Source organism: Nomascus leucogenys, chromosome 3 (genome assembly GCF_006542625.1).
Source record: "Nomascus leucogenys isolate Asia chromosome 3, Asia_NLE_v1, whole genome shotgun sequence".
Taxonomy (NCBI): domain Eukaryota; kingdom Metazoa; phylum Chordata; class Mammalia; order Primates; family Hylobatidae; genus Nomascus; species Nomascus leucogenys.
In genome coordinates, this window is record NC_044383.1 from 36,680,628 (window position 1) to 36,695,699 (window position 15,072).

General features: G+C 34.5%; 1 protein-coding gene across 10 annotated transcripts in view; it reads right to left on the bottom strand.

The window, feature by feature from the left end:
• Positions 1-15,072, bottom strand: part of LCOR (ligand dependent nuclear receptor corepressor) — a 154,629-nt gene that overhangs the window by 32,720 nt on the left and 106,837 nt on the right. For 8 of the 10 annotated variants that reach the window (XM_030809007.1, XM_012505871.2, XM_030809002.1 and 5 more), the window contains 3 exons: positions 10,363-10,495; positions 5,295-5,582; positions 2,431-2,524 (listed from right to left, as the gene is read on the bottom strand). In XM_030809007.1, coding sequence (XP_030664867.1) covers positions 2,431-2,524; positions 5,295-5,532 — 332 coding nt within the window. In that variant the 5' untranslated portion in view covers positions 5,533-5,582; positions 10,363-10,495. The remainder of the gene's footprint in view (positions 1-2,430; positions 2,525-5,294; positions 5,583-10,362; positions 10,496-15,072) is intronic. The other 2 variants (XM_030809012.1, XM_030809016.1) reach the window with 1 other exon arrangement.

Genomic DNA, 15,072 nt, shown 5'->3' on the forward strand with positions numbered 1-15,072 from the left:
GTCTGAAAATAGCATCTTAATTATTAATTACAAAGTAATCATCAGTCTTCATAGATCTACACAGAATTGTGTTGCCAATGTGACGTTACCACTAAACAAGTACAGTAATAAAAGAGTAAGCCGAATTATTTATTTTAATTCAATGTATTCAACATTCATGACAACTAGTTTTAAAACTGAAACCATATACATTACTGGAACCCATAGATAATTGCTCATTTATCCCACAAACAAGTTGATATTCATCATCAAAAATCAAACAATTCCAAGTAACATTTCTTATTTTGCTTGGGGGTGGGGGGGAAATACGTATATATGGCTAACAGCCCCAAGGGAGAAAAAAAAAAAATTCCCAAATAAACCAAACCAAAAGACCCATTGCATTATAACTTACCACACGTCTTCATTTTAAAACACTACTAGTTGCAGATACATGAGTATCATGATTTTCCATTTGAAATAATCCAAGCTTAAAAGAAATTACTCTTTATTTACCCCTTAAGTTCTACTCAAAGTAATTACTGTCAGAGGGATATAAACCATTTTTGAGCAGTTTTCTCTGGCTTAAAAAAAACTTCCCTTCTTGAAATACCAAACACCTATTTTGAAATTTCAAATGGACGGCTTTCAAATAATGTTTAAAAAGTCAACTACTTAGACAAAGTTAATTCGTAAGGTTTTGACTTTCACAATAGAGAAACATTATCAATATTAAGACTGACATGTGGCAAAACATGCCCGAGGGGATGATTACATTAATTAGGCACAAAATAGGGCTTTGCAGAAATGATAAACCAGTTATGTTCTACAAAACTCTATGGGGACTACTATCATCAGTAACACAATAAGGATAACACTGAATATTCAACTAAAAGATGGGCAATCCTATTGGTGCATTTTTCTTCCATAAAACAAAACCAGTAGAAAACACTTTCCATTCAGAGGGATAAACACAGCAACTTCAGCCATATAATACATGAACCTGGTAGCCAAGTTTACAGAGAATCTTAAGCAAAGGATTTGTTTATGCAAACTGCACATGGACTTCTACATGTGTCCTTAATTACACAACTCAAGTGTTTTGGAGACAAGGTCTCACTCTGTCACCCAGGCTTGAGTGCAGTGTTGTGATCATGGCTCACTGCAGCTGTGACCTTCTGGGCTCAAGTGATCCTCCCACCTCAGCCTCCTCAGTAGCTGGACTACAGGTGTTCACCACCACGCCTGGCCAAGTTTTGTATTTTTAGTAGAGACAGGGTTTTGCCATGTTGCCCAGGCTTGTCTCGAACTCCTGATCTCAGGTGATCTGCCCGCTTCAGCCGCCCAAAGTGCTGGGATTACAGGCATGAGCCACAACGCCCGGCTCAAGTATTTTTTGATATATAAATAGAACCCAAAGATTTGGGAACATGCTGACTTATATCTAGTATAAACCATAGTGAAAAGAAAGGGTTAAGAAAAAGATTAGTATGCATAATGGATTAAATTAATACTTTCTGGCAATGAAAAGTTTTGGAATTTTACAGAAAATAAAGGGAGATTTTAGAAGTCTGTAAAGGAATCCTTCTATCTGAAGGTAGTTAACAGTAAGTTGGAAAAGGTTAGTCCACTTAGCATCCACTTGTTCCTTTAATATCTAAGTAACTTCCCCACATTGATAATCTGGAAGTTCAATACGCCTAAGTATTAACTAATTTAAACTTACCAAGTTATTTTTCATATCTAAAGTTGATTGTCACACAGTTTTATAGAAATGCTTTTTCAACATGGTATCTAAATGTCTTTATTAATACCTGACTTTTCTAGTTGGTTATTAGATACACATGGGGAGAAGACAGTTCTTACACTATAAAATTAGGGTGTCAGAGAATTTACTTTAGTCTCCTAACAGTTATCAAAACTGAGCAAGTAATAATGTCCTGGCAGCCTAAGATGGTTATGCATCAACATCTACAGTCTTTCAGAAAACTACATTTTCTGAACTGCCAAAGTACAGTTATCAACCACCAAAACCAAACCCAAAAGAAACAAACAAAAATGAACACACATACACACAAACCCCACTAGAGATATCAAGTATTGGAGTTCAATTTTCATTAAACAGCTTCGGCACACATAATACTGTCTTTACATCTAAACTTTAGAATTATTTAACTTGAGTTTCACACTCCAAAACATGCCATAACAAAAAGTCCAAAGAAATAATTGCCATATTCATGGTTATTTACTATTTGTACTAAACTGACAAAAACTCATCTGTACTAGCCAATTTTACATTGCACAGATTATATTTTTACTTGATCTATGATCCATATTTATAAATGACTTACTTAGAAGGGTTATTTTTTAAAATGTAAAAGGGAGACTGGCATCAACCTTTGATGAATTATCTATGTGAAACTGTGTAAGGCTACAAATATTCTCCCTTACCCGTTCCCTTGAGTACTGGAGCAGCCTGGAGAGTGGCTCAGGGAAGTGCTGCCAGCACATGGACTTTTCTTAGTGGACAGATCAAGTACACCGTCTGCAGAGACACAAAGAAACACCTGAGGATATTAAAAGCTAGGAGCAAATGTAAACTAAATAGGCTAAAAATGAAAAAGCAGTAAGTAGGCTTATTCAACTAAGCAGATACGCTAGTCATATATTTGAGTTATAAAATCAATTAAATCCTGAAGCAACATAAATTTAGCAAGGCATGTTATACTTAATATCCTCAAGGGCTAAATATATTATTAATGGGGCAAAAGAAAAGGTAAAACATGTTACTAAAGATGTTAAGATATAGTGAAATACTAGAAATAGCAGTTTACATAGCATGAGGTCCTCTGTTATCAGATTTTTTAAGACTCCATTTTCTAAATTTTCCTTGATCAAAGCATACACGTTTTTCATGTCCCACAGTGGCATACAAACTATAGAACCAAATCCCTCAAGAGCTAAATCTACCTGAAACTCCAAAAGTACATACAAGTTAGATGTAGAAAATTTTAAATAAGATATAAAAATTGTTTTTAAATGTAAGTTTATGTTACTAAAGTACATGTATATACTAAACAAGATGGTCTATAAGATGAATCAGTTAATGATTTATGACTTGGGTGTTACCTAATAGTTTTGGTAGACCATCTATAAAAAATGTATACTTATATTCGATCTTTTAAAAAAATTTTGCAGAGATTCAAAATTCAATTGCTGAATTTTATGAATCCAAAAGTTTTTCAACTAAGAAGACATTAAAAATTGGTGAAGAAAGTTTAAAGAAAGAAGAATGAAACCGTCTTGATACTGATGAGAGCCTGGAAGTACAACCATTTTTTACTGCAACTAGACCAAATCACAAATTCATGTTATTAATATATAAAATTAGAAGACTTTCTTTTCCCTCAAAGACATTTTTCTCCTTGTTGAAATACCTGGAAAAGAAGTCTTTTAAATCTACCACTCTGTCCAAAATTAACAGAACAAGATAATACACAATGTCTTTAATTTTCAGTTGGCCAGCAGAGGGGTCTTGCTATCTAGTTATGTTAAAAATCACCCCAGAGTAGAAGCTACTTACAACTTGTATCGGAGGACATTTTATTTCAGGCTGTTAGAAATAAACAGGCAACTGAGTTTGTAAATAAAAAACCCCCACACTCATAAGAAAGAGTTTTGTCCTTTACAGTCACTAATATTTCTAAAAATATAATTATAAGCTTATAGAACCAATTATCCTATTAGATATCTAACCCAATTATACATCTAAGAAGCAAATGTACCGCTTACAACTTTTCCAACCAAAGACACTATTTAAAGTCAAATAGACAACAATTTGTCTAATCAAACAGGCAACATATTTTAAATCTACCACTAAAAATAGTGTGGTTTTTGGTTGAAAACACATTAAGGAAATATAATTTAAAATTTTTTTACTTCATTTGAAGTCTACGTACTATAATGCTATCATGTAGTTCAAATTCCTCTTTGTAAGAGCACGCTGTCAATACAATGTATTGATCTCTTAAGTGTAACATTAGTTATAACAAATTACATTAAGTGGTAACATTTTATGGTAGCCACCATTAATACTTTAAATATAATTCTATGTTGTCATTCTCCTAATATAAACCTGAAACTTCTGATGCAATATTTAGAGTGAGGAGATCTTTAATGAAAACTACCAATTTGTGGAAAACAGTCATCAATAAAAGATACAACTTTGTAAATATGGTAACCAAAGGTACATGAGCAATGTGAACAAGTAGGAGGTCTCCTGTCAAGAAATCTCTCAGAACTCAGATGTTTTGTTTGCTGTTCACCACACAGGAAAAGGATAAAAGCAAAGGAAAACTACTCAAAAGAAAGTTCATTTCAAAAAGGTTCTTTAAGAATTAAATTTATTTTCCAAAATAAACATGTATTTCTCACCAATAAATCCACATAATCTCATAACCTTTCTGTATACTCAAGATTTCTATGACAATAAAATCTCATTAGTACAGACATCACCAATTTACAATTTGTAGTGGTTCAAACAGTGGCTGAGTTGAAATGCTTGCTTCAATTTTTGTGAAATTAAAGGTAAAATGAGATCACAAAGCAACAGGAGTATCTACTGAAGAAAATAAACTTCAGAGACTCAAGAAACATTTGCTAAACAAAACTAATAACCTCTTAACTTCATCACTTAATTAGTGTCCTCTTCAACAAATTCCCTTTTGGAAATACTTTCGTCAGTGGATGTGTGTGTTTACGTATGTGTTTCTGTATTTATAAAACATTGAATATATTTAACAACCTAAAGTATGTTCTACTGCTTTCTCTATTTGTAACCCTAGTAGTTTCTTTTTCAAAATTCGAATACATGTTTTTCCTTATGATCTCATTTGCAGAGTATATAACTTAGACCTACAAGTAGAGGCGTATTTCTCAGACAGGTGCTAGTCCTAGAAAATTTAGTTAAGAATAAAACTTACTTTTTCATAGGAGTTTTAAAAAACACAAAAATACTATGGAAAATATAAAATGCTTATATAAATATCAAGTAACTGAAAGATTAGTGACAACTGTTAACCATCTGACTTTCCTGAGTGGTACGTCAATCATGACTACGAACTGCTGACAGATAAGGCTATAACAACTCTAGCTCTACTTCTCCATCACTGCATAGTAAGAAATAATTTAAGAATCACATTAGTTTTTATGGTATTATTGCTGCTGATGCTCTACTTGCCAATGCTTTTTTTTTTTTTTCTCCCCAAAGAAAAGTATTCTGATAAGATAGAGGAGACCTTGACATCAAACCATACCTTGTTCGCTAGGTTCTGACTGAGACTTTCTGACAGTAAGGTCCAGAGGTGAGTCTTGGTCAGCCATGAGAAGTTTGCTGAGCACAGGGTTCTGAGTAGTTGCAGCCGTGGGAGAGGTGGTGACTGGAGATGCTTTCGGCAGGCTTTGGTTCTTTGTGCTATTGGGCTGGCTGGGGTCCTGAGTAGAGCTATTTTTTGAGGTATATTCAGCAGCAAATTGTTGGATCATTCGCTGCATGATCTCACGGGCCACTAGGGGAATATTGGGGTCGGAGACCCAGGGACTGTCTGTAAATAAAGATTTATTTACTTTTAAAGTGGGACAACGTACTAAAAAAAGACAGCTTTCAAGTAAACATAAAATTTCATTTTATTTTTCTTAAAATACAGTTATCTTAAAAATAGTATCTCCCCTTTGACTTATATTTTCTAAGCTTTTGAGTTGTCGATTTTTAAAAATAAAGTTTTCATTAAAATAATTCTAAACATCTTCCCCCATATAATAATTGAATATTATGAAATTAAATAAAGGGATAACAACTAGAATATCTTATGGGCAAGAATCACTTACCTGATACAGAAATGTCAAAACCCTTCTCTCAGGAAATACTCTCATGTTAACACACCTATAGGTCACATCAAGTTTCCCTAGACTTTTTCCTCAGCCACCTTCTCCTAAGTATTTGAAGAATGCATTACTGAGTTCATGAGTGCTTAATTTACTTTACATTAAAGACAGAAGGCATACCAAGATTATAAAAGGAGATACTTAATTTTAAGATCCATTTTAGGCTAGGGCAATCATTCTCACACTTTAATGTTCATCAGAATCACCCTGACGGCTTTGCAAAAACAGCTTGTTGGGTTCTCTCCCCAAAGTTTCTGATTCAGTAGTTCTAGGGTGGGCTCAAGAACTGGCACTCTAATAAGTTCTTAGATGCTGCTGGTCTGGGGACCACAACTGTAGAACCTCTGGGCTAGGTGTTTAAATGTCAAATCTCAAAAGCCTAAGAAAAATCACATTATTTTCCAAGAGTACTTTAAATAAACTCTTCCAACCAGTTAAAAAAAAAAAAAATGAAATAAACATCTAAATTATCAATTTCTAGTCGATGTTAAGTTTAGACCATAAGAACTCATTAACTCAAAGAGCTTTTAGCACTGGAAGAGACTTTGAAAGGCAAAAGAGGTTAAGATGAAAGGGAAAATGACTTGTATAAATATATTATCATCATGCCTCTATAATTACCACACTATAATAGTCAATCAGGAAGACTAAGCTTCCCAAGAGCTGAGACTGTGTTTGTTTACCTCTGTGTACCTCTAAATACCTAATCTTGCCTGATTTAAAGTGTATTCGATTTAGCTGAATACTAAATAGGTCAATCAAATCAATCACCATGAAATAGTCCTTTTAAAAAAATAAAATGAGGGAAATGTGTTTGTTTACCTCTGTGTACCTCTATATACCTAATCTTGCCTGGTCTAAAGTGTGTCTTCAATTTAGTTGAATACTAAATGGTCAATCAACATGAAATAGTCCTTTAAAAAAAAAACAGGGAAATGTGATCAAAAAAGTGGCCACTACAAATTTATATAGGTGATTAGCGATAGACCCTCGATTAAAACTCTTCCCCGATCTTACTGCTTTACGTGTGACCTTTGCTTCCCACCACACTTTTGAGGTTTTACAAGACAGTTTTCAGACAACCAAGGTTTCTTTAGTCTTTTAAAGATTAGCTATAGAAGGCAAATAACTTTACCCACAGTATTTTGGGGCTGTAAGGAACTTAAGAGTTTAATTTATAAAGTTAAAGAAAAACTGACTCTAATTACTAAAATCTAAAATCACCATAATAAACAACAAACAAACAAATACATCATCAAAACCTCACAGGACTCCCAAGAACAGGCATTTTTTTTCCCCCTAAAGGACGATATTCAATACCAGAAGATGGTCACAAAGTTGTGCTATTTATTTCATCTTCTGGAGTTTAATGAGGCTCACTCTACTAGTAATAATGCTTCTGTCACACTAAGGAGTATTTATGACTCTAACTTTCCTCTCTATAAATAGAGACTATAAGTATTCCCGGTGGTTTAAAAATAAAGGTATGGAACTAGGTAAGGTTCAGAAGTTGCTACAGTTACTGAAAATGGTTCCTCAGTTGTTTTAATAAACATTTTATCCATACACTGCTTTTTAAATATCCCCATCCATTGAGTTTTCCAAACAGTCATTTAACTTTCCAGTTAAGACCCATTTTTCTCCCTACATAAATCTCCATATGAACTATTGTATAAATTTCAAGTTTTAGTACATTAGTTTACCTTTCCACCCCGAATATAGTTGGAGAATATGTAATACATAAAGGAAATTTCCATATAAAAGTAAAATAAAATTTATGAATTTATGCGATGCCTCTGTGTTTAAGCAGTATTAATAAATATAAAGAGCTCTGTGAAGAGTCAAGGATATTAGGACAAGGACCATAGACCACTATCTTTGAGCACTCAATGTCTGCAGTATCTTGTCTCTTTATTGAATGAAAACACAGTCATGAGACAAGACAGTGTTTATGAATTACATCTCTGCCATTTGAATTTCTCTAACTTGTGAAAGTTTATTTAACAGATTTCATTCTTTGACATACTTAAAATACACATCTACGAACATATCCACACCCAGGGGAACACAGCACAACTGAGTCAAATAAAAGCAACAAATCAGATGAAAAATAAAACTGCAGAAAAACATGTCACATCACAGCCACCTGTATATCTTAAAATGCAAATCTAACTTTTTTAATACAAGTGACAAAGCAAGCTAAAAAGAAATGTCATTATGACATTTGTAGAAGGTATATTGTTCTTAAAGTGAAATTTATTATGGATTCCATATCATAAAAGCCTACTTTTATTCCATCTCTGATTCTACTTAACTATACATAATCTTTACACAAATTATTTAAAACATATAATTTACAATGCTTTGAAACAAGGGACCAAATCTAAGCATCTGAATTATTAAAACAAAAGATTCTCTTCAGACTAAAATGTCCATCATATCCCTGGATACTAAACATTTTTGGTATTAATTTAAAGAGTACTAATGGCTATCTTGGAAATGGTTACAAGAGGATTATATCTAAACATAGCAATATTAATACATAAAGGGGAAGAAAATGTCCAAATTCCAAAGCAAGAGTTCTTTCTCTGAGCATCACATGCCTGTACATAAACAAATAAACTCAACTTACAATTTCAGAGCATTCCCATCTCTTGAAATCTATCCTGAGACCGATTCCAAGGTAAGAATTCCTCCCCTAAAGGTTATAACCCAAAAGTTTAATTTCTTGAAAAAAAAAAAAAAAAAAAAGGAAAAACTTTATAAAAACTTGAAAGTTATTCCTCTATGACAAAAGGATAGGACACAGAAAAGTACGACAGAATTTTTCTGTAGGAGTCTTATGATTGACCTTATTAATGTCCCCTAAGCAAAGAGTGGATGAAAATTGGTTCCTCCATGTAAATTAGGGAGAGGAAGTCCTCTTTTCAGATAATGAAGCTTGCTATAACAACACAACAAATCAATGACTCTGTGTACATCCTTCAGGAGAGGAGCTGTAAAGACATTTTATTTGGTAAGCAAACTGATAGAACTGCTCTATAAGTTGTTTATACTTAAATTTGCTTTTAACAATCAGATGTTCATAAAACTAAGAAAACGATTATTTTGAACATAATTTTAGAATTCTAAGCAATGTGCAGGGATAATAAGACATAGGAGACTCAGCTGAGAGATTTAGGTCAGGAGGTGCTAGTGGGTGTTTATGGAGAATTAAGGATGTACTAAATGATTTAATTCTGCCTAGGGATCTAATGGAAGAAAATGGGAAAAAAAGTGCCACAGAAAATAATCTCTGTGCATTTCTTAATTTTATATGACACTACACTTCATACCACCTTTTGGAAATACTGATCACATTAAGCAGAAGCCCAGCTAGTGTCCAACTGTAAAGAAACCCAACAGAATCAGCACTTATCAGACTTTTAACCAATGTCAAAGGGAAGGAGGGAATTTCCAGAGGAATGAGACGTGTAAACTAGAACATATGAAGAATTATTAAAGAAAATGGAATCACTGAGTCTGCTGAAGATTAAATAAGAATATTTAAGATTATCAAGAGTTTGTATGAAACTTTTTTAGAACCCATCATAGTAACCACCACCTTGGAAATGGAGGAAAAGTGTAACTAAGAAGTATAAATCCATTTAGAACTTCTTAGAAGTAAAGACTCCTCACTAGAAAGGAACATGAAGGGAGCTTTTCTGAAAGTTCTGGCTGATGGCAGTTATGCTCTGTGAATAAAGAATAAACCTGAATGCCTCTATGAAGGATTTATAAGCCTCAAGACTCCATGATTAAAGAACTTTTCTGTATTTCAAAAGAAATGTAAAACAAGCCTACAAAAGTTTCAAGGAGAAAGATAAATTTTAAAAATGCAAGAGGTTGAGCTATTAAATGCCACCTCAAATGCAGGGGGAAAAGTTTTACTACATAATAATTATTTCCCTAATTTTAATTAATATAAAAAATTTTAGTGAAACAAGACTGCATCAAGGAAAAAAATGCTTACAAATCTAATTTTATGATATAACTACATTTTCTCTCCAAATGAAATTTCAGGTTGAAATTACTAAAAAAAAAAAAAAAAAATCACACAGTTGGATTTAGTTATCAGTGATTAAAACAGTAACTGTCTCCATAAGAAAAGTTGTCTAACAAAATATAGTACTACTGAGAGCTTAAAATTTTTAGAATTTCATAATAATTTTCTAAACTATTTAATTAAAACTCATCATCACATCAGAGCCTAAATGTGGGGAACAGGGTTTACCTTAATCCTAATTCCAATCTGAACTTGACCCAAGGGATATAGAACAATATAAATTATATCAATAAAGAAAAATGTTTTTAAGAGTAACTTTAAAAATGACATTGAAATTAAGGAGATCAATAGTACAAGACAAGCAGATGCTAAATATCATCTTCACTGAAACCAACCTTTTCTATAAAAGACTGCATTGAGGAATTCTTCTGCTTGTCTCTCGAATCGAATGATTTTTGCTTGCTCTTGTTTAAGCAGAGCTTCTTGCCCAGCTCCCGAAGCTGGTTCATCCAGACCGACTAAGTGTCCCTGCAAAAATACTTGGTGAAACAGTTGCACACAAGTCTTTCCCCATTTAATATCAAAAGCATAGACAAAATCAAAGACAAAGTTAGTAGCAAATAAGGCAAATTAATTTTATGCAATTAAAATATTTTAAAACTTCAGTATAAATTTTATGAAAAAGTATACAAGCAAAATAAATGTAAACATATTCTTTAGCTGGATTTTATCTACTTTTTTTTTGACTATGGGTTTTGTTCAAAATTTACTCTAACTAAACTTTAACTGCCAGAGGGATAATTTCCTTGAAAGCACTCAAGTATATTGGTTCTATTATACTATAGTTATTTTTCACAGGCAGCTCAATTCAGACAGAATGCTTTTTTTTTTTAATTTACCAAAAAAAAAAATTTTTTTTTGAATTCCAAATCTCACTTTAGGATCATGTTTGCTTTCCTAGTATGAGATCTGTTTTTCACCAGACACAAAACACAAACACTTTTAAAAGGCCATTAGGAAGAAAAACCCAGAATACATCTGAATTCACAATTCTTTCTCTAAATCTAGATTACTATTTTAAAAACTGTGAGGCCAGGCGCGGTGGCTCACGCTTGTAATCCCAGCACTTTGGGAGGCCAAGGCGGGTGGATCACGAGGTCAGGAGATCGAGACGACGGTGAAACCCCGTCTCTACCAAAAATACAAAAAATTAGCCGGGCGTGGTGGCGGGCGCCTGTAGTCCCAGCTACTCGGGAGGCTGAGGCAGGAGAATGGCGTGAACCCGGGAGGCGGAGCTTGCAGTGAGCCGAGATCGCGCCACTGCACTCCAGCCTGGGGGACAGAGCAAGACTCCGTCTCAAAAAAAAAACAAAAAAAAACTGTGGTTCTCAAATCTTTAATGGGTTGTAAAATTGATTAACTGGTCAAAAGTAGCACTAGCAAAATGAACTGAAAAATAGAATGCACTGCATGTTCTAAGCATAAGCACTGCATTATCTTTTGTTACAATGTATCTATGTTTGAACAGCATTGAAATATAAACAGTGAATCTGACCAGGCGAGGTGGCTCATGCCTGTAATCCCAGCACTTAGGGAGGCCAAGGCGGGCGGATCACTTGAGGTCAGGAGTTCGAGACCAGCCTGGCCAACATGGTGAAACCCAGTTTCTACTAAAAATACAAAAATTAGCTGGGCACGGAGGTGCATGCCTGTAATCCCAGCTACTCAGGAGGCTGAGGCATGAGAATCGCTTGAACCCAGGAGGTGGAGGTTGCACTTGAGATTATGCCACTGCACTCCAGCTTGAGTGACAGAGCAAGACTTTGTCTCAAAAACAAAACAAAAAAAAAGAAAAAAAATAGGTCAGAAAGTTTCTCTGACCAAAAAGTTCCAATATGCTGCACTATAATCATCCCCGAGATTCCTAGCCTCTAATCCCAGACTACAGGAGCACTGGGCCAAGTTGGCAATACTTTGCACCTACCTCCACTCTTGCATCTGACAATAACAGAAAATAAAAGTATTTTTAAAAAGCTAAGTGCATATTTAAGTGTTAAGTTCTAGTGCATATAATTTATTTGAAATCACTTTAATGTATGAATTAATGTCTTTATTTCCATATATAAGTGCCCTAAATAAGAAAATGGGACATATCTTGGCACAATGAAAAGTAATTGAACAACACATTGAAGACATGTTACAATGCACAAATGATTCTCTCAAAAATTTAAAAAATACCCACTGATATTTGCAACCAGCTTTCTGTGATTTTCCATCCTAAGATTTATGTTAAAAGCACAACCAAAATATGTATTTAGCATGGATTATATATTGTAAAAAGCTTAATATGAAGAACTCACTGGCATATTCAAATTAAAATAATGATCCTTAAACACTGCTATATAAGGCACAGTAAGTTTGCTATATAATGTATTAAAAAATTTAAGTGAAATATTTTGTCTTATAAATCATGACCACCTTTATTATAGTTGTATTTGCCAACATTCTCTTTCATAAATTTCTGTATCACATGTTAACTATTTTGAGGAAAGCTGAACCATTTTCCAAAGCAGCTACACCATTTATATTCCCAAAAACAAGGGTTCTGACTTCTCCACATACTCATGAACACTCATCTTTTTTATTATACCCATTTTAGTAGATGAGAAGTGGTATGATCTCATGGTTTAATGTTTCTTTCTTTTTTTTTTTTTTTTTTTTTTTTTTTGAGACAGAGTCTCGCTCTGTCGCCCAGGCTGGAGTGCAGTGGCGCAGTCTCGGCTCACTGCAAGCTCCGCCTCCCGGGTTATTTTCTAATTGACTAATGATGTTGAGCATCTTTTCATGTGCTTATTGGCACATTATACCTTCTTTGGAAAAATGTCCATTCAGATCCTTGATCTTATTTTTTTGAGACAGAGTCTCACTCTGTTGCCTAGGCTGGAGCACAGTGGCATGATCTTGCTTCACTGCAACCTCCGCCTCCCGGGTTCAAATTATTCTCCTGCCTCAGCCTCCCGAGTAGCTGAGACTACAGGCACGTACCATCAGGCCCGGCTAATTTTTTGTATTTTAAGTAGAGACGGGGTTTCACCGTGTTGGCCAGGATGGTCTTGATCTCCTGACCTTGTGATCCACCCGCCTCGGCCTCCCAAACTGCTGGGATTACAAGCGTGAGCCCCACGCCCGGCCTAGATCCTTGCTCATTTTTATTGATTCATTTACCATTTTATTGTTGCATTGTAAGAATTCTTGATATATTCTGAAACAAGCCCATTATTAGATATATGATTTGCAAATATTTTCTCCCGTTCTTTGAGTTTTCTTATTACTTAACTGATAGTATTGATGGTACTGTTAGCAGCATGAAAGCTTTAATTTTAATGAATTCCAATCTATATATTTTTGGTCACTTGTGCTTTTGATGTTATACCTAAAAAACTTGGTCATGAAGATTTAATCCTATGCTTTCTTCTAAGAATTTTATACTTTTAGGGCTTACTTTTAGGTCTATTTTGTGTATGGCATAAGGAAGGGGTCCAACCTCATTCTCTTACATGTAGATACTCAGTTGGTTCCAGCACCTTTTGGTGAAAAAACAATTCTTTCCCCCAAAGAACTGTTTTGGAACTCTTGTCAAAAGTCACTGGCCATACATTTTACTTCTGGACACTCGATTCTATTCCACTATTTATATATCTATCCTCAAGCTAGCATCACATTAAGCTGACCAGCGTAGTTTTGTAGTAAGTTTTGAAATTGGTCAAGTGTAAATCGTCCCAATTTGTTCTTCTTTTACAAGATTGTTTAGACTATTTGAAGTCTCTTAAATTTTCATATGAATTTTAGGACCAGCTTGTGAATCTCTGCAAATAAGTCAGCTGGGATTTTGGTAGAAAATGCACTGAACCAGCATATCATTTTGGGAAGTAATACCATAGTAACAATTTTAAGTCTTCTGATCCATGAACATGTCTTTCCATGTAATTTCTTTCAGCAACATTTTGTAATTTACAACATACAAGTCTTGTATTTCTTTTATATTTATTCCTGTGTTGTATTATTTTTGATGCTACTGTAAACAGAACTGTTTTCAAACTTTCATGTTCATGTTGTTCACTGCTAGTGTATAGCAATACAATTATTATTAGTTTTTTAATGACGTGGTATTCTGAACCTTGCTGAACTTGTTAAACTCTAATAGCGTTGTGTAAATTTCTTGGGATTTTCTATATACATCATCATGTCATCTGTAAACCGAGCCAGTTTTACCTCTTCTTTTGCAATTTGAATGACTTTGGTTTCTTTTTATTGTCTAATTTCCCTGGCTAGAACCTCATGTACAACAGTGGATGTACATGGTGTGAATGGACATCCTGCCTTGTTCCTGATCTGGGGGGAAGCTGTTCCATCTTTTAGCTGGGTGTTTTTGTAGTTCAAGTTGAGAAAGTTCCCTTCTATTCCTAGTTTGTTGGGTTTGTTTTTACATCAAGAAAACGTATTGGATTTGGCCAAATGCCATTTTGGAGGGTGTCTACAGAGATGATCACGTGGTCTGTGTCACTTACTCTATTAACACGTTGTATTACAGTAACTGACTTAAGAGTGTTAAACCAGCCAGGTACAGCGGCTCATGCCTGTAATTCCAGCTCTTTGGGGAGGATCGCTTGAGCCCAGGAGATCCAGACCAGCCTGGGCAACATAGGGAGACGCCTGTCTCTACAAATCAGTTAAAAAATTATTAACAGCTGGGCATGGTGGTGCACATCTGTGGTCCCACCTACTTGGCAGCTGAGGCAGGAGTATTTCCTGAGCCTGGGAGGTCAAGGCTGCAGTGAGCCATGACTGTGCCACTGTGCTCCAGCCTGGACGACAGGGCGAGACCCTTAAATAAATAAATAAATACATAAATACATAAATAAATAAAGTGTTAAATCAACTTTGCACTCCTGGGATAAATTCCACTTGGTTGTGGTGTATAACACTTTTTATACGTTGCAAAATTTGGTTTGCTAATATTTTGTTGAGGATTTTTTTGTGCTGGTACTCATAAATGGTATTTGTCTGCAGTTTTCTTGTGATATCTTTGGTTTTCATATAAATAA